The 19,927-nt window shown below is 49.2% G+C and overlaps 1 protein-coding gene across 6 annotated transcripts in view; it reads left to right on the top strand.

Annotated features, from left to right (window-relative positions):
• ext1c (exostoses (multiple) 1c) overlaps window positions 1-19,927 on the top strand; it is a 100,536-nt gene that overhangs the window by 65,551 nt on the left and 15,058 nt on the right. For all 6 annotated transcript variants that reach the window (XM_075450197.1, XM_075450198.1, XM_075450200.1 and 3 more), the window contains 5 exons: window positions 488-606; window positions 740-835; window positions 912-998; window positions 2,907-3,067; window positions 3,640-3,811. In XM_075450197.1, the coding sequence (XP_075306312.1) occupies window positions 488-606; window positions 740-835; window positions 912-998; window positions 2,907-3,067; window positions 3,640-3,811 (635 nt within the window). The remainder of the gene's footprint in view (window positions 1-487; window positions 607-739; window positions 836-911; window positions 999-2,906; window positions 3,068-3,639; window positions 3,812-19,927) is intronic.

The following is a 19,927-nucleotide window of genomic DNA, read 5'->3' as shown; positions in this document are numbered from 1 at the left end:
GGTGTCACTATAGGTATCACTATAGGTGTCATTATAGGTGTCACTATAGGTATCACTATAGGTGTCACTATAAGTGTCACTGTAGGTATCACTATAGGTGTCACTGTAGGTATCACTATAGGTGTCACTGTAGGTATCACTATAGGTGTCACTATAGGTATCACTATAGGTGTCACTATAGGTATCACTGTAGGTATCACTACCTAACCCTAACCCTGCCACACACACACTTCAGTCTGTTTACTGTACTTACTTTGGTCAAAACTTTGGTTAAAACTCTCTGTTTAGTAAAACCTGTGACTTTCAGCCTCTAACGCAGCAGAAACCTCACATGAAACCATCCTGAACTCTTTGTATTCATTGAATAAAACGATGAGTTCATGCAGAGTGAGCTGATTCTGACTCAGAAGTCCGGCGGGTGTTCAGGGTTACAGGAGGAGCATATGATCATCTCTTTTCTTCTTCTCTGATCTGTGGTCATGTTCAGGGATCAGTCCGGGTCAGGAGTTCACCGCTGTCATCCACGCCGTCTCCCCATTGGTCTCCCAGTCGCAGCCAATCATGAAGCTGCTGCAGGTGGTCTCCAAGTCAAAGTACTGCTCACAGGTAAGCAAACCGAAGCGGGTCACATGGTGACAGATCTACAGCTGAGGACTGAGAGTTTAGAGCTTCTCAGCAGGGAGTCACAGAGAAAACATTCAGAGTGTGTTTAAAAGGATTCTGATTCTCATTGTTCCAGATCATCATCCTGTGGAACAGCGAGAAGCCGACCCCCAGTCGGAGCAAATGGCCCCCCATGCCCGTCCCCCTCACCGTGACAGACGGCAGGAGGAAGGTGAGAGCGTTTATACCCGACCCGTGAGCCTCTCCATCAGAACACAGCCCACCACTCACCTCTGTTTCTCCCTCAGACCACCAGCCGCTTCCTGCCTCACGTTGCCATAGAGACGGAGGCGGTGCTGAGCCTGGACGAGGACACGGTCCTGCTGACCAGTGAGGTGTGTGAGGAGCAACCCTAGATCCACCATAGGGCAACCCTAGAGCAACCATAGAGCCACCATAGAGCCACCATAGGGCAACCATAGAGCCACCATAGGGCAACCATAGAGCCACCATAGAGCCACCATAGAGCAACCATAGAGCCACCATAGGGCAACCATAGAGCCACCATAGGGCAACCATAGAGCCACCATAGAGCCACCATAGGGCAACCATAGAGCCACCATAGGGCAACCATAGAGCCACCATAGGGCAACCATAGAGCCACCATAGAGCCACCATAGGGCAACCATAGAGCCACCATAGGGCAACCATAGAGCCACCATAGAGCCACCATAGGGCAACCAGAGCCACCATAGAGCAACCATAGAGCCACCATAGAGCAACCATAGAGCCTACATAGGGCCCCCATAGGGCAACCTTAGAGCAACCATAGAGCCACCATAGGGCATCCATAGAGCAACCATAGAGCCACCATAGAGCAACCATAGGGCAACCATAGAGCCACCATAGGGCAACTATAGAGCAACCATAGAACAACCATAGAGCAACCATAGACCTGCTTCCTGTGTGGGTTAGGGTTAATCCTAAACCTGCTTCTTCTGTGGGTTAGGGTTAGGGTTAATCCTAAACCTGCTTCCTCTGTGGGTTAGGGTTAATCCTAAACCTGCTTCCTGTTGGGTTAGGGTTAATCCTAAACCTGCTTCCTGTTGGGTTAGGGTTAATCCTAAACCTGCTTCCTCTGTGGGTTAGGGTTAATCCTAAACCTGCTTCCTCTATGGGTTAGGGTTAGGGTTAATCCTAAACCTGCTTCCTCTGTGGGTTAGGGTTAGGGTTAATCCTAAACCTGCTTCCTGTTGGGTTAGGGTTAATCCTAAACCTGCTTCCTCTGTGGGTTAGGGTTAATCCTAAACCTGCTTCCTCTATGGGTTAGGGTTAGGGTTAATCCTAAACCTGCTTCCTCTGTGGGTTAGGGTTAATCCTAAACCTGCTTCCTCTGTGTGTAAGGGTTAATCCTAAACCTGCTTCCTCTGTGGGTTAGGGTTAATCCTAAACCTGCTTCCTCTGTGGGTTAGGGTTAATCCTAAACCTGCTTCCTCTGTGGGTTAGGGTTAATCCTAAACCTGCTTCCTCTGTGTGTAAGGGTTAATCCTAAACCTGCTTCCTCTGTGGGTTAGTGTTAGGGTTAATCCTAAACCTGCTTCCTGTTGGGTTAGGGTTAATCCTAAACCTGCTTCCTCTATGGGTTAGGGTTAGGGTTAATCCTAAACCTGCTTCCTCTGTGGGTTAGGGTTAGGGTTAATCCTAAACCTGCTTCCTCTGTGGGTTAGGGTTAGGATTAATCCTAAACATGCTTCCTCTGTGGGTTAGGGTTAATCCTAAACCTGCTTCCTCTGTGGGTTAGGGTTAATCCTAAACCTGCTTCCTCTGTGTGTTAGGATTAATCCTAAACCTGCTTCCTCTGTGGGTTAGGGTTAGGGTTAATCCTAAACCTGCTTCCTGTTGGGTTAGGGTTAATCCTAAACCTGCTTCCTCTGTGGGTTAGGGTTAGGGTTAATCCTAAACCTGCTTCCTCTGTGGGTTAGGGTTAGGGTTAATCCTAAACCTGCTTCCTCTGTGGGTTAGGGTTAGGGTTAATCCTAAACCTGCTTCCTCTGTGGGTTAGGGTTAGGATTAATCCTAAACCTGCTTCCTGTGTGGGTTAGGGTAAGGGTTAATCCTAAACCTGCTTCCTCTGTGTGTTAGGGTAAGGGTTTATCCTAAACCTGCTTCCTCTGTGGGTTAAGGTTAGGGTTAATCCTAAACCTGCTTCCTGTGTGGGTTAGGGTTAGGGTTAATCCTAAACTTGCTTCCTCTGTGGGTTAGGGTAAGGGTTCATCCTAAACCTGCTTCCTCTGTGTGAGCAGGTGAACTTTGCCTTCCTGGTGTGGAGAAGCTTCCCCGAGCGGATCGTGGGCTACCCGCCCCGGAGCCACTTCTGGGACCCCCTGAAGCACGCCTGGGGCTACACCTCCAAGTGGACCAACGACTACTCCATCGTCCTGACGGGAGCGGCCTTCTACCACAGGTACAGCATCACCTGAGGAGCCCGAAACCAGCTCAGACACAGAGAGAAGCAGAACCGGGACAGATCTTTGGTTCGGAAAAATTAAAAAGATGAACTTTGTAGAAAAGAGGGGGGCGGAGCCTATCCCAGCGGTCTTTTATTCAAACTGATTAAAAAACAGAAATCAGAGTTGATAATAATGAACAGAGACCTTCATGTTTTATTCTTCATGTTTAAATCAGTGGTTTGTGTCCCTTTGGGATTAAAACAGAAGCTCATCTGACATCTTCTTTGTTTATTCGTGAACGTTTTTCTTCTCTTGAAGTGTTCAAAGGCCTCATGTTGGGAGTTCCCGGCTCCTCTTTATGAGCCCCCCCCCCAGCTGGATGTCTTCTGTAATTAGAGGCAGCAGCTGAAAACACTCTCAGTCACAGGGGGAATCTGGCTCATGGTTTCCACTGGGATTCAGCTGGTTGAGCAGAATAAATTGAATCCCAGAGGTGCTGCTTTCTGAGGACATCTCAGCTCTTAACCTCAGGGCGTTTCTGTATGAAATCAGCTCAAACACACCTTTAATGTGCCTCCGCCCTCAGGTACTACCACCACCTGTTCTCCCACTACCTGCCCCCGTCTCTGCGGGCGCTGGTGGATCGCACCTCAAACTGTGAGGACATCCTGATGAACTTCCTGGTCTCTGCTGCGACCCACCTGCCGCCCATCAAAGTGGCTCAGAGGAAACAGTACAAGGAGCTGCCCGGCCCACAGGTAGGTACCACCTGCCGGGGGGCGAGGGGGGACGCTGTGAATGACTGTGTCCTGGAATGCTGAATGACTCTGTCCTGGGACGCTGAGTGACTCTGTCCTGGGACGCTGAGTGACTTTGTCCTGGGACGCTGAATGACTGTGTCCTGAGATGCTGAATGACTCTGTCCTGGGACGCTGAATGACTCTGTCCTGGGACGCTGAGTGACTCTGTCCTGGGACGCTGAATGACTCTGTCCTGGGACGCTGAATGACTTTGTCCTGGGACGCTGAATGACTGTGTCCTGAGATGCTGAATGACTCTGTCCTGGGACGCTGAATGACTCTGTCCTGGGATAGTGAATGACTCTGTCCTGGGATAGTGAATGACTCTGTCCTGGGACACTGAATGACTCTGTCCTGGAATAGTGAATGACTCTGTCCTGGGATGCTGAATGACTCTGTCCTGGGATAGTGAATGACTCGGTCCTGGGATGCTGAATGACTCTGTCCTGGGACGCTGAATGACTCTGTCCTGATATGCTGAATGACTCTGTCCTGGGATAGTGAATGACTGTGTCCTGGGATGCTGAATGACTGTGTCCTGATATGCTGAATGACTGTGTCCTGATATGCTGAATGACTCTGTCCTGGGATGCTGAATGACTGTGTCCTGGGATAGTGAATGACTGTGTCCTGATATGCTGAATGACTCTGTCCTGGGACGCTGAATGACTGTGTCCTGGGATGCTGAATGACTGTGTCCTGGGATAGTGAATGACTCTGTCCTGGGATGCTGAATGACTCTGTCCTGATATGCTGAATGACTCTGTCCTGGGATGCTGAATGACTGTGTCCTGGGATAGTGAATGACTCTGTCCTGGGATGCTGAATGACTCTGTCCTGGGACGCTGAATGACTCTGTCCTGATATGCTGAATGACTCTGTCCTGGGATGCTGAATGACTGTGTCCTGGGATAGTGAATGACTGTGTCCTGATATGCTGAATGACTGTGTCCTGGGATCCTGAATGACTGTGTCCTGGGATAGTGAATGACTGTGTCCTGGGATGCTGAATGACTCTGTCCTGGGATGCTGAATGACTCTGTCCTGATATGCTGAATGACTCTGTCCTGGGATGCTGAATGACTGTGTCCTGGGATGCTGAATGACTGTGTCCTGGGATGCTGAATGACTGTGTCCTGATATGCTGAATGACTCTGTCCTGGGATGCGGAATGACTGTGTCCTGGGATAGTGAATGACTGTGTCCTGGGATGCTGAATGACTCTGTCCTGGGATAGTGAATGACTGTGTCCTGGGATGCTGAATGACTCTGTCCTGGGATAGTGAATGACTGTGTCCTGGGATAGTGAATGACTCTGTCCTGGGATGCTGAATGACTGTGTCCTGGGATGCTGAATGACTGTGTCCTGGGATGCTGAATGACTGTGTCCTGAGATCCTGAATGACTCTGTCCTGGGATGCTGAATGACTCTGTCCTGGGATGCTGAATGACTGTGTCCTGGGATGCTGAATGACTCTGTCCTGGGATGCTGAATGACTCTGTCCTGGGATGCTGAATGACTCTGTCCTGGGATGCTGAATGACTGTGTCCTGATATGCTGAATGACTCTGTCCTGGGATGCTGAATGACTGTGTCCTGGGATGCTGAATGACTCTGTCCTGATATGCTGAATGACTGTGTCCTGGGATGCTGAATGACTGTGTCCTGGGATGCGGAATGACTGTGTCCTGATATGCTGAATGACTGTGTCCTGGGACGCTGAATGACTCTGTCCTGGGATAGTGAATGACTGTGTTCTGGGATGCTGAATGACTGTGTCCTGGGATGCTGAATGACTGTGTCCTGGGATGCTGAATGACTCTGTCCTGGGATGCTGAATAACTCTGTCCTGGGACGCTGAATGACTCTGTCCTGGGATAGTGAATGACTGTGTCCTGATATGCTGAATGACTCTGTCCTGGGATCCTGAATGACTGTTTCCTGGGATAGTGAATGACTGTGTCCTGGGATGCTGAATGACTCTGTCCTGGGATATTGAATGACTGTGTCCTGGGATGCTGAATGACTCTGTCCTGGGATGCTGAATGACTGTGTCCTGGGATCCTGAATGACTGTGTCCTGGGATAGTGAATGACTGTCCTGGGATGCTGAATGACTGTGTCCTGGGATGCTGAATGACTGTGTCCTGGGATCCTGAATGACTGTGTCCTGGGATAGTGAATGACTGTGTCCTGGGATAGTGAATGACTGTGTCCTGGGATAGTGAATGACTGTGTCCTGATATGCTGAATGACTCTGTCCTGGGACGCTGAATGACTGTGTCCTGGGATGCTGAATGACTGTGTCCTGGGATAGTGAATGACTCTGTCCTGGGATGCTGAATGACTCTGTCCTGATATGCTGAATAACTCTGTCCTGGGATGCTGAATGACTGTGTCCTGGGATAGTGAATGACTCTGTCCTGGGATGCTGAATGACTCTGTCCTGGGACGCTGAATGACTCTGTCCTGATATGCTGAATGACTCTGTCCTGGGATGCTGAATGACTGTGTCCTGGGATAGTGAATGACTGTGTCCTGATATGCTGAATGACTGTGTCCTGATATGCTGAATGACTGTGTCCTGGGATCCTGAATGACTGTGTCCTGGGATAGTGAATGACTGTGTCCTGGGATGCTGAATGACTCTGTCCTGGGATGCTGAATGACTCTGTCCTGATATGCTGAATGACTGTGTCCTGGGATGCTGAATGACTGTGTCCTGGGATGCTGAATGACTGTGTCCTGATATGCTGAATGACTCTGTCCTGGGATGCGGAATGACTGTGTCCTGGGATAGTGAATGACTGTGTCCTGGGATGCTGAATGACTCTGTCCTGGGATAGTGAATGACTGTGTCCTGGGATGCTGAATGACTCTGTCCTGGGATAGTGAATGACTGTGTCCTGGGATAGTGAATGACTCTGTCCTGGGATGCTGAATGACTGTGTCCTGGGATGCTGAATGACTGTGTCCTGGGATGCTGAATGACTGTGTCCTGGGATCCTGAATGACTCTGTCCTGGGATGCTGAATGACTCTGTCATGGGATGCTGAATGACTGTGTCCTGGGATGCTGAATGACTCTGTCCTGATATGCTGAATGACTGTGTCCTGGGATGCTGAATGACTGTGTCCTGGGATGCTGAATGACTCTGTCCTGGGATGCTGAATGACTCTGTCCTGGGATGCTGAATGACTGTGTCCTGATATGCTGAATGACTCTGTCCTGGGATGCTGAATGACTGTGTCCTGGGATGCTGAATGACTCTGTCCTGATATGCTGAATGACTGTGTCCTGGGATGCTGAATGACTGTGTCCTGGGACGCTGAATGACTCTGTCCTGGGATAGTGAATGACTGTGTTCTGGGATGCTGAATGACTCTGTCCTGGGATGCTGAATGACTGTGTCCTGGGATGCTGAATGACTCTGTCCTGGGATGCTGAATAACTCTGTCCTGGGACGCTGAATGACTGTGTCCTGAGATGCTGAATGACTCTGTCCTGGGACGCTGAATGACTCTGTCCTGGGACGCTGAGTGACTCTGTCCTGGGACGCTGAATGACTCTGTCCTGGGACGCTGAATGACTCTGTCCTGGGACGCTGAATGACTTTGTCCTGGGACGCTGAATGACTCTGTCCTGGGATAGTGAATGACTCTGTCCTGGGATAGTGAATGACTCTGTCCTGGGACACTGAATGACTCTGTCCTGGAATAGTGAATGACTCTGTCCTGGGATGCTGAATGACTGTGTCCTGGGATAGTGAATGACTCTGTCCTGGGATGCTGAATGACTGTGTCCTGGGATAGTGAATGACTCTGTCCTGGGACACTGAATGACTGTGTCCTGGGATAGTGAATGACTCTGTCCTGGGACACTGAATGACTCTGTCCTGGAATAGTGAATGACTCTGTCCTGGGATGCTGAATGACTCTGTCCTGGGATGCTGAATGACTCTGTCCTGGGATGCTGAATGACTGTGTCCTGGGATAGTGAATGACTCGGTCCTGGGATGCTGAATGACTCTGTCCTGGGACGCTGAATGACTCTGTCCTGATATGCTGAATGACTCTGTCCTGGGATGCTGAATGACTGTGTCCTGATATGCTGAATGACTGTGTCCTGATATGCTGAATGACTCTGTCCTGGGATGCTGAATGACTGTGTCCTGGGATAGTGAATGACTGCGTCCTGATATGCTGAATGACTCTGTCCTGGGATGCTGAATGACTGTGTCCTGGGATAGTGAATGACTGTGTCCTGATATGCTGAATGACTCTGTCCTGGGATGCTGAATGACTCTGTCCTGATATGCTGAATGACTGTGTCCTGGGATGCTGAATGACTGTGTCCTGGGATAGTGAATGACTCTGTCCTGGGATGCTGAATGACTCTGTCCTGATATGCTGAATGACTCTGTCCTGGGATGCTAAATGACTGTGTCCTGGGATAGTGAATGACTCTGTCCTGGGATGCTGAATGACTCTGTCCTGGGACGCTGAATGACTCTGTCCTGATATGCTGAATGACTCTGTCCTGGGATGCTGAATGACTGTGTCCTGGGATAGTGAATGACTGTGTCCTGATATGCTGAATGACTGTGTCCTGGGATCCTGAATGACTGTGTCCTGGGATAGTGAATGACTGTGTCCTGGGATGCTGAATGACTCTGTCCTGGGATGCTGAATGACTCTGTCCTGATATGCTGAATGACTGTGTCCTGGGATGCTGAATGACTGTGTCCTGGGATGCTGAATGACTGTGTCCTGGGATGCTGAATGACTGTGTCCTGATATGCTGAATGACTCTGTCCTGGGATGCGGAATGACTGTGTCCTGGGATAGTGAATGACTGTGTCCTGGGATGCTGAATGACTGTGTCCTGGGATAGTGAATGACTGTGTCCTGGGATGCTGAATGACTCTGTCCTGGGATGCGGAATGACTGTGTCCTGGGATAGTGAATGACTCTGTCCTGGGATGCTAAATGACTGTGTCCTGGGATAGTGAATGACTGTGTCCTGGGATGCTGAATGACTCTGTCCTGGGATAGTGAATGACTGTGTCCTGGGATAGTGAATGACTCTGTCCTGGGATGCTGAATGACTGTGTCCTGGGATGCTGAATGACTGTGTCCTGGGATGCTGAATGACTGTGTCCTGGGATCCTGAATGACTGTGTCCTGATATGCTGAATGACTCTGTCCTGGGATGCTGAATGACTGTGTCCTGGGATGCTGAATGACTCTGTCCTGATATGCTGAATGACTGTGTCCTGGGATGCTGAATGACTCTGTCCTGGGATGCTGAATGACTGTGTGCTGATATGCTGAATGACTGTGTCCTGGGATGCTGAATGACTGTGTCCTGGGATGCTGAATGACTCTGTCCTGATATGCTGAATGACTGTGTCCTGGGATGCTGAATGACTGTGTCCTGGGATGCGGAATGACTGTGTCCTGATATGCTGAATGACTGTGTCCTGGGATAGTGAATGACTGTGTTCTGGGATGCTGAATGACTGTGTCCTGGGATGCTGAATGACTGTGTCCTGGGATGCTGAATGACTCTGTCCTGGGACGCTGAATGACTCTGTCCTGGGATAGTGAATGACTGTGTTCTGGGATGCTGAATGACTGTGTCCTGGGATGCTGAATGACTGTGTCCTGGGATGCTGAATGACTCTGTCCTGGGATGCTGAATAACTCTGTCCTGGGACGCTGAATGACTCTGTCCTGGGATAGTGAATGACTGTGTCCTGATATGCTGAATGACTCTGTCCTGGGATCCTGAATGACTGTTTCCTGGGATAGTGAATGACTGTGTCCTGGGATGCTGAATGACTCTGTCCTGGGATGCTGAATGACTGTGTCCTGGGATGCTGAATGACTCTGTCCTGGGATGCTGAATGACTGTGTCCTGGGATCCTGAATGACTGTGTCCTGGGATAGTGAATGACTGTCCTGGGATGCTGAATGACTCTGTCCTGGGATGCTGAATGACTGTGTCCTGGGATCCTGAATGACTGTGTCCTGGGATAGTGAATGACTGTGTCCTGGGATAGTGAATGACTGTGTCCTGGGATAGTGAATGACTGTGTCCTGATATGCTGAATGACTCTGTCCTGGGACGCTGAATGACTGTGTCCTGGGATGCTGAATGACTGTGTCCTGGGATAGTGAATGACTCTGTCCTGGGATGCTGAATGACTCTGTCCTGATATGCTGAATGACTCTGTCCTGGGATGCTGAATGACTGTGTCCTGGGATAGTGAATGACTCTGTCCTGGGATGCTGAATGACTCTGTCCTGGGACGCTGAATGACTCTGTCCTGATATGCTGAATGACTCTGTCCTGGGATGCTGAATGACTGTGTCCTGGGATAGTGAATGACTGTGTCCTGATATGCTGAATGACTGTGTCCTGATATGCTGAATGACTGTGTCCTGGGATCCTGAATGACTGTGTCCTGGGATAGTGAATGACTGTGTCCTGGGATGCTGAATGACTCTGTCCTGGGATGCTGAATGACTCTGTCCTGATATGCTGAATGACTGTGTCCTGGGATGCTGAATGACTGTGTCCTGGGATGCTGAATGACTGTGTCCTGGGATGCTGAATGACTGTGTCCTGATATGCTGAATGACTCTGTCCTGGGATAGTGAATGACTGTGTCCTGGGATGCTGAATGACTCTGTCCTGGGATAGTGAATGACTGTGTCCTGGGATAGTGAATGACTCTGTCCTGGGATAGTGAATGACTGTGTCCTGGGATGCTGAATGACTGTGTCCTGATATGCTGAATGACTGTGTCCTGGGATGCTGAATGACTGTGTCCTGGGATGCTGAATGACTGTGTCCTGATATGCTGAATGACTGTGTCCTGGGATGCTGAATGACTGTGTCCTGGGATCCTGAATGACTCTGTCCTGGGATGCTGAATGACTCTGTCCTGGGATGCTGAATGACTGTGTCCTGGGATTCTGAATGACTGTGTCCTGGGATCCTGAATGACTCTGTCCTGGGATGCTGAATGACTCTGTCCTGATATGCTGAATGACTCTGTCCTGATATGCTGAATGACTGTGTCCTGGGATGCTGAATGACTCTGTCCTGGGATGCTGAATGACTGTGTCCTGATATGCTGAATGACTGTGTCCTGGGATGCTGAATGACTCTGTCCTGATATGCTGAATGACTCTGTCCTGGGATGCTGAATGACTGTGTCCTGATATGCTGAATGACTGTGTCCTGGGATGCTGAATGACTGTGTCCTGGGATGCTGAATGACTGTGTCCTGGGATGCGGAATGACTGTGTCCTGATATGCTGAATGACTGTGTCCTGGGACGCTGAATGACTCTGTCCTGGGATAGTGAATGACTGTGTTCTGGGATGCTGAATGACTGTGTCCTGGGATGCTGAATGACTGTGTCCTGGGATGCTGAATGACTCTGTCCTGGGATGCTGAATAACTCTGTCCTGGGACGCTGAATGACTCTGTCCTGGGATAGTGAATGACTGTGTCCTGATATGCTGAATGACTCTGTCCTGGGATCCTGAATGACTGTTTCCTGGGATGCTGAATGACTCTGTCCTGGGATGCTGAATGACTGTGTCCTGGGATTCTGAATGACTCTGTCCTGGGATGCTGAATGACTCTGTCCTGGGATGCTGAATGACTGTGTCCTGGGATGCTGAATGACTCTGTCCTGGGATGCTGAATGACTGTGTCCTGGGATCCTGAATGACTGTGTCCTGGGATAGTGAATGACTGTCCTGGGATAGTGAATGACTGTGTCCTGGGATGCTGAATGACTGTGTCCTGGGATGCTGAATGACTCTGTCCTGGGATGCTGAATGACTGTGTCCTGGGATCCTGAATGACTGTGTCCTGGGATAGTGAATGACTGTCCTGGGATAGTGAATGACTGTGTCCTGGGATAGTGAAAGACTGTGTCCTGGGATAGTGAATGACTGTGTCCTGGGATAGTGAATGACTGTGTCCTGATATGCTGAATGACTCTGTCCTGGGACGCTGAATGACTGTGTCCTGGGATGCTGAATGACTGTGTCCTGGGATAGTGAATGACTCTGTCCTGGGATGCTGAATGACTCTGTCCTGATATGCTGAATAACTCTGTCCTGGGATGCTGAATGACTGTGTCCTGGGATAGTGAATGACTCTGTCCTGGGATGCTGAATGACTCTGTCCTGGGACGCTGAATGACTCTGTCCTGATATGCTGAATGACTCTGTCCTGGGATGCTGAATGACTGTGTCCTGGGATAGTGAATGACTGTGTCCTGATATGCTGAATGACTGTGTCCTGATATGCTGAATGACTGTGTCCTGGGATCCTGAATGACTGTGTCCTGGGATAGTGAATGACTGTGTCCTGGGATGCTGAATGACTCTGTCCTGGGATGCTGAATGACTCTGTCCTGATATGCTGAATGACTGTGTCCTGGGATGCTGAATGACTGTGTCCTGGGATGCTGAATGACTGTGTCCTGATATGCTGAATGACTCTGTCCTGGGATGCGGAATGACTGTGTCCTGGGATAGTGAATGACTCTGTCCTGGGATAGTGAATGACTGTGTCCTGGGATGCTGAATGACTCTGTCCTGGGATAGTGAATGACTGTGTCCTGGGATGCTGAATGACTCTGTCCTGGGATAGTGAATGACTGTGTCCTGGGATAGTGAATGACTCTGTCCTGGGATGCTGAATGACTGTGTCCTGGGATGCTGAATGACTGTGTCCTGGGATGCTGAATGACTGTGTCCTGGGATCCTGAATGACTCTGTCCTGGGATGCTGAATGACTCTGTCCTGGGATGCTGAATGACTGTGTCCTGGGATGCTGAATGACTCTGTCCTGATATGCTGAATGACTGTGTCCTGGGATGCTGAATGACTGTGTCCTGGGATGCTGAATGACTCTGTCCTGGGATGCTGAATGACTCTGTCCTGGGATGCTGAATGACTGTGTCCTGATATGCTGAATGACTCTGTCCTGGGATGCTGAATGACTGTGTCCTGGGATGCTGAATGACTCTGTCCTGATATGCTGAATGACTGTGTCCTGGGATGCTGAATGACTGTGTCCTGGGACGCTGAATGACTCTGTCCTGGGATAGTGAATGACTGTGTTCTGGGATGCTGAATGACTCTGTCCTGGGATGCTGAATGACTGTGTCCTGGGATGCTGAATGACTCTGTCCTGGGATGCTGAATAACTCTGTCCTGGGACGCTGAATGACTGTGTCCTGAGATGCTGAATGACTCTGTCCTGGGACGCTGAATGACTCTGTCCTGGGACGCTGAGTGACTCTGTCCTGGGACGCTGAATGACTCTGTCCTGGGATAGTGAATGACTCTGTCCTGGGATAGTGAATGACTCTGTCCTGGGATGCTGAATGACTCTGTCCTGGGACGCTGAATGACTTTGTCCTGGGACGCTGAATGACTGTGTCCTGAGATGCTGAATGACTCTGTCCTGGGACGCTGAATGACTCTGTCCTGGGATAGTGAATGACTCTGTCCTGGGATAGTGAATGACTCTGTCCTGGGACACTGAATGACTCTGTCCTGGAATAGTGAATGACTCTGTCCTGGGATGCTGAATGACTGTGTCCTGGGATAGTGAATGACTCTGTCCTGGGATGCTGAATGACTGTGTCCTGGGATAGTGAATGACTCTGTCCTGGGACACTGAATGACTCTGTCCTGGAATAGTGAATGACTCTGTCCTGGGATGCTGAATGACTCTGTCCTGGGATGCTGAATGACTCTGTCCTGGGATGCTGAATGACTGTGTCCTGGGATAGTGAATGACTCGGTCCTGGGATGCTGAATGACTCTGTCCTGGGACGCTGAATGACTCTGTCCTGATATGCTGAATGACTCTGTCCTGGGATGCTGAATGACTGTGTCCTGATATGCTGAATGACTGTGTCCTGATATGCTGAATGACTCTGTCCTGGGATGCTGAATGACTGTGTCCTGGGATAGTGAATGACTGTGTCCTGATATGCTGAATGACTCTGTCCTGGGACGCTGAATGACTGTGTCCTGGGATGCTGAATGACTGTGTCCTGGGATAGTGAATGACTCTGTCCTGGGATGCTGAATGACTCTGTCCTGATATGCTGAATGACTCTGTCCTGGGATGCTAAATGACTGTGTCCTGGGATAGTGAATGACTCTGTCCTGGGATGCTGAATGACTCTGTCCTGGGACGCTGAATGACTCTGTCCTGATATGCTGAATGACTCTGTCCTGGGATGCTGAATGACTGTGTCCTGGGATAGTGAATGACTGTGTCCTGATATGCTGAATGACTGTGTCCTGGGATCCTGAATGACTGTGTCCTGGGATAGTGAATGACTGTGTCCTGGGATGCTGAATGACTCTGTCCTGGGATGCTGAATGACTCTGTCCTGATATGCTGAATGACTGTGTCCTGGGATGCTGAATGACTGTGTCCTGGGATGCTGAATGACTGTGTCCTGGGATGCTGAATGACTGTGTCCTGATATGCTGAATGACTCTGTCCTGGGATGCGGAATGACTGTGTCCTGGGATAGTGAATGACTGTGTCCTGGGATGCTGAATGACTGTGTCCTGGGATAGTGAATGACTGTGTCCTGGGATGCTGAATGACTCTGTCCTGGGATGCGGAATGACTGTGTCCTGGGATAGTGAATGACTCTGTCCTGGGATGCTAAATGACTGTGTCCTGGGATAGTGAATGACTGTGTCCTGGGATGCTGAATGACTCTGTCCTGGGATAGTGAATGACTGTGTCCTGGGATAGTGAATGACTCTGTCCTGGGATGCTGAATGACTGTGTCCTGGGATGCTGAATGACTGTGTCCTGGGATGCTGAATGACTGTGTCCTGGGATCCTGAATGACTGTGTCCTGATGTGCTGAATGACTCTGTCCTGGGATGCTGAATGACTGTGTCCTGGGATGCTGAATGACTCTGTCCTGATATGCTGAATGACTGTGTCCTGGGATGCTGAATGACTCTGTCCTGGGATGCTGAATGACTGTGTGCTGATATGCTGAATGACTGTGTCCTGGGATGCTGAATGACTGTGTCCTGGGATGCTGAATGACTCTGTCCTGATATGCTGAATGACTGTGTCCTGGGATGCTGAATGACTGTGTCCTGGGATGCGGAATGACTGTGTCCTGATATGCTGAATGACTGTGTCCTGGGATAGTGAATGACTGTGTTCTGGGATGCTGAATGACTGTGTCCTGGGATGCTGAATGACTGTGTCCTGGGATGCTGAATGACTCTGTCCTGGGACGCTGAATGACTCTGTCCTGGGATAGTGAATGACTGTGTTCTGGGATGCTGAATGACTGTGTCCTGGGATGCTGAATGACTGTGTCCTGGGATGCTGAATGACTCTGTCCTGGGATGCTGAATAACTCTGTCCTGGGACGCTGAATGACTCTGTCCTGGGATAGTGAATGACTGTGTCCTGATATGCTGAATGACTCTGTCCTGGGATCCTGAATGACTGTTTCCTGGGATAGTGAATGACTGTGTCCTGGGATGCTGAATGACTCTGTCCTGGGATGCTGAATGACTGTGTCCTGGGATGCTGAATGACTCTGTCCTGGGATGCTGAATGACTGTGTCCTGGGATCCTGAATGACTGTGTCCTGGGATAGTGAATGACTGTCCTGGGATGCTGAATGACTCTGTCCTGGGATGCTGAATGACTGTGTCCTGGGATCCTGAATGACTGTGTCCTGGGATAGTGAATGACTGTGTCCTGGGATAGTGAATGACTGTGTCCTGGGATAGTGAATGACTGTGTCCTGATATGCTGAATGACTCTGTCCTGGGACGCTGAATGACTGTGTCCTGGGATGCTGAATGACTGTGTCCTGGGATAGTGAATGACTCTGTCCTGGGATGCTGAATGACTGTGTCCTGGGATAGTGAATGACTCTGTCCTGGGATGCTGAATGACTCTGTCCTGGGACGCTGAATGACTCTGTCCTGATATGCTGAATGACTCTGTCCTGGGATGCTGAATGACTGTGTCCTGGGATAGTGAATGACTGTGTCCTGATATGCTGAATGACTGTGTCCTGATATGCTGAATGACTGTGTCCTGGGATCCTGAATGACTGTGTCCTGGGATAGTGAATGACTGTGTCCTGGGATGCTGAATGACTCTGTCCTGGGATGCTGAATGACTCTGTCCTGATATGCTGAATGACTGTGTCCTGGGATGCTGAATGACTGTGTCCTGGGATGCTGAATGACTGTGTCCTGGGATGCTGAATGACTGTGTCCTGATATGCTGAATGACTCTGTCCTGGGATGCGGAATGACTGTGTCCTGGGATAGTGAATGACTGTGTCCTGGGATGCTGAATGACTCTGTCCTGGGATAGTGAATGACTGTGTCCTGGGATGCTGAATGACTCTGTCCTGGGATAGTGAATGACTGTGTCCTGGGATAGTGAATGACTCTGTCCTGGGATGCTGAATGACTGTGTCCTGGGATGCTGAATGACTGTGTCCTGATATGCTGAATGACTGTGTCCTGGGATGCTGAATGACTGTGTCCTGGGATGCTGAATGACTGTGTCCTGATATGCTGAATGACTGTGTCCTGGGATGCTGAATGACTGTGTCCTGGGATCCTGAATGACTCTGTCCTGGGATGCTGAATGACTCTGTCCTGGGATGCTGAATGACTGTGTCCTGGGATTCTGAATGACTGTGTCCTGGGATCCTGAATGACTCTGTCCTGGGATGCTGAATGACTCTGTCCTGATATGCTGAATGACTCTGTCCTGATATGCTGAATGACTGTGTCCTGGGATGCTGAATGACTCTGTCCTGGGATGCTGAATGACTGTGTCCTGATATGCTGAATGACTGTGTCCTGGGATGCTGAATGACTCTGTCCTGATATGCTGAATGACTCTGTCCTGGGATGCTGAATGACTGTGTCCTGATATGCTGAATGACTGTGTCCTGGGATGCTGAATGACTGTGTCCTGGGATGCTGAATGACTGTGTCCTGGGATGCGGAATGACTGTGTCCTGATATGCTGAATGACTGTGTCCTGGGACGCTGAATGACTCTGTCCTGGGATAGTGAATGACTGTGTTCTGGGATGCTGAATGACTGTGTCCTGGGATGCTGAATGACTGTGTCCTGGGATGCTGAATGACTCTGTCCTGGGATGCTGAATAACTCTGTCCTGGGACGCTGAATGACTCTGTCCTGGGATAGTGAATGACTGTGTCCTGATATGCTGAATGACTCTGTCCTGGGATCCTGAATGACTGTTTCCTGGGATGCTGAATGACTCTGTCCTGGGATGCTGAATGACTGTGTCCTGGGATGCTGAATGACTCTGTCCTGGGATGCTGAATGACTCTGTCCTGGGATGCTGAATGACTGTGTCCTGGGATGCTGAATGACTCTGTCCTGGGATGCTGAATGACTGTGTCCTGGGATCCTGAATGACTGTGTCCTGGGATAGTGAATGACTGTCCTGGGATAGTGAATGACTGTGTCCTGGGATGCTGAATGACTCTGTCCTGGGATGCTGAATGACTGTGTCCTGGGATGCTGAATGACTCTGTCCTGGGATGCTGAATGACTGTGTCCTGGGATCCTGAATGACTGTGTCCTGGGATAGTGAATGACTGTCCTGGGATGCTGAATGACTGTGTCCTGGGATGCTGAATGACTGTGTCCTGGGATCCTGAATGACTGTGTCCTGGGATAGTGAATGACTGTGTCCTGGGATAGTGAATGACTGTGTCCTGGGATGCTGAATGACTGTGTCCTGGGATAGTGAATGACTGTGTCCTGGAATGCTGAATGACTGTGTCCTGGGATCCTGAATGACTGTGTCCTGGGATAGTGAATGACTGTGTCCTGGGATGCTGAATGACTGTGTCCTGGGATAGTGAATGACTCTGTCCTGGGATAGTGAATGACTGTGTCCTGGGATGCTGAATGACTCTGTCCTGGGATGCTGAATGACTGTGTCCTGGGATAGTGAATGACTCTGTCCTGGGATAGTGAATGACTGTGTCCTGGGATAGTGAATGACTCTGTCCTGGGATAGTGAATGACTGTGTCCTGGGATGCTGAATGACTGTGTCCTGGGATGCTGAATTACTGTGTCCTGATATGCTGAATGACTGTGTCCTGGGATCCTGAATGACTGTGTCCTGGGATAGTGAATGACTGTGTCCTGGGATGCTGAATGACTCTGTCCTGGGATGCTGAATGACTCTGTCCTGATATGCTGAATGACTGTGTCCTGGGATGCTGAATGACTGTGTCCTGATATGCTGAATGACTCTGTCCTGGGATGCGGAATGACTGTGTCCTGATATGCTGAATGACTGTGTCCTGGGATGCTGAATGACTCTGTCCTGGGATAGTGAATGACTGTGTCCTGGGATGCTGAATGACTCTGTCCTGGGATAGTGAATGACTGTGTCCTGGGATAGTGAATGACTCTGTCCTGGGATGTAGGGGCAGCTTCGCAGCTGCCTCTTCTGAGCGGATAAAACTTCGTCCAACGCGCGTTGTAGAAAAATAAAGTCTATTTATTTGTTCACATTCAAACCCAACAAAAGGTTTCATTAACTCAAAGTATACAAACAAAAAGGGCTCTATTTCGGAGGTTTCCACAAACACGGTTAAAAGACTGTTTGCCTCTTCCGCTCCCAGCTGGCCACCTGAGCGAGGCGTTTTTTATGAAACGTCATTCCAAATCCAATTAGACACGTCACACAGTAGGCCAAACAGAGCGGACCAAGCAAGACAGTCCAACAACAAAATAAATAATCCATAATTACCAGATCAAACTTTATAAACATAAATACCATCATTCCATAACCAAAATATACAAATAATAAGTCAAAAAGTTTATCAAACACAAAATAGGCAAAATGGCTCCAACATTCCGGCCCCTAATTGAGCACAATGTGGCAATTCAATCCATATTCATAAGGAGCCATTCATTTCAAATTCAGAAGTCCAAAAGCATTCAAGTTCTGCATGAGCACATAGCGCTAAAGTCTCTCATGATTCAACAGAAAAGTCCTTCAAAAATGTATCCTTTGGAGAAAAATGGTCCATAAAAAAAAAAAAAAAATAAATAAAATCATTGAGATTCAAAAGCGTAATTCGAACAAATAGTCCTTGTATGCTCATTTCATCGTCCATTATTCAAGCATCAAATTCAAAATTCAAACTCAAAGTCAATTTTCATATCAATTCCACATTCAAAATTCAATTTTCCTTCATATTTCCCAAAGTTTCAAAGAATTCAGCAATGCTTTCCACATTCATATCAACACACACAAAAACACGCACTTTCATTCAGTGCACTATTGTGTGGTCAGTAAAGTGTTATGTGTCTTATATGTACTATGATGCGTGTTCTATGTGTTCTGTCAGGTTAAGTCAGTCAGGTCATATCTTTAAGGAGGCAAAGTCTCGTGATAGGCCTTTCAAGGGTGCCAGTTTGGGTCTTGACCTTGACACGACGTACATGTCCGTTGGTGTCAGGGAATGTCTCTGTGATCAAGCCCATAGGCCAGGAGTTGCGTGGCGCAGTTTCATCAATGATCAGTACCAGGGCACCAGGTTCAATGTTCCTCTTCACTTCATTCCACTTCTGTCTCTCTTGCATAAGGGAAAGGTATTCTCGCGTCCATCTTTTCCAGAAGAGATCTGATAGGTACTGGACCTGCTTCCATCTTCTCCTGGAGTAACAGTCCTGCTTGTTAAAGAGTCCTGGTGGAAGGATAGGCTTTCCTTTAAGGAGCAGTATGTGGTTGGGTGTAAGAGGTTCAGGATCTTTCGGATCTCCAGATGATGCAGTGATTGGACGTGCATTGAGAATGGCTTCCACTTCGCAGAGAGCAGTGTGAAGACATTCGTCAGTCATGGTTTGTTCTTTCGTGACAGAGTACAGGGTTTTCTTGATGATACGTATGAGACGCTCCCACGCACCTCCGTGATGTGAGCCGTATGGTGGGTTGAAGGTCCATTTGATT

The sequence above is a fragment of the Odontesthes bonariensis genome, chromosome 18, assembly GCF_027942865.1.
Source record: "Odontesthes bonariensis isolate fOdoBon6 chromosome 18, fOdoBon6.hap1, whole genome shotgun sequence".
Taxonomy (NCBI): domain Eukaryota; kingdom Metazoa; phylum Chordata; class Actinopteri; order Atheriniformes; family Atherinopsidae; genus Odontesthes; species Odontesthes bonariensis.
The sequence above is the reverse complement of the archived record's forward strand: the minus strand, read 5'-3'. Positions and strand labels throughout refer to the sequence as shown.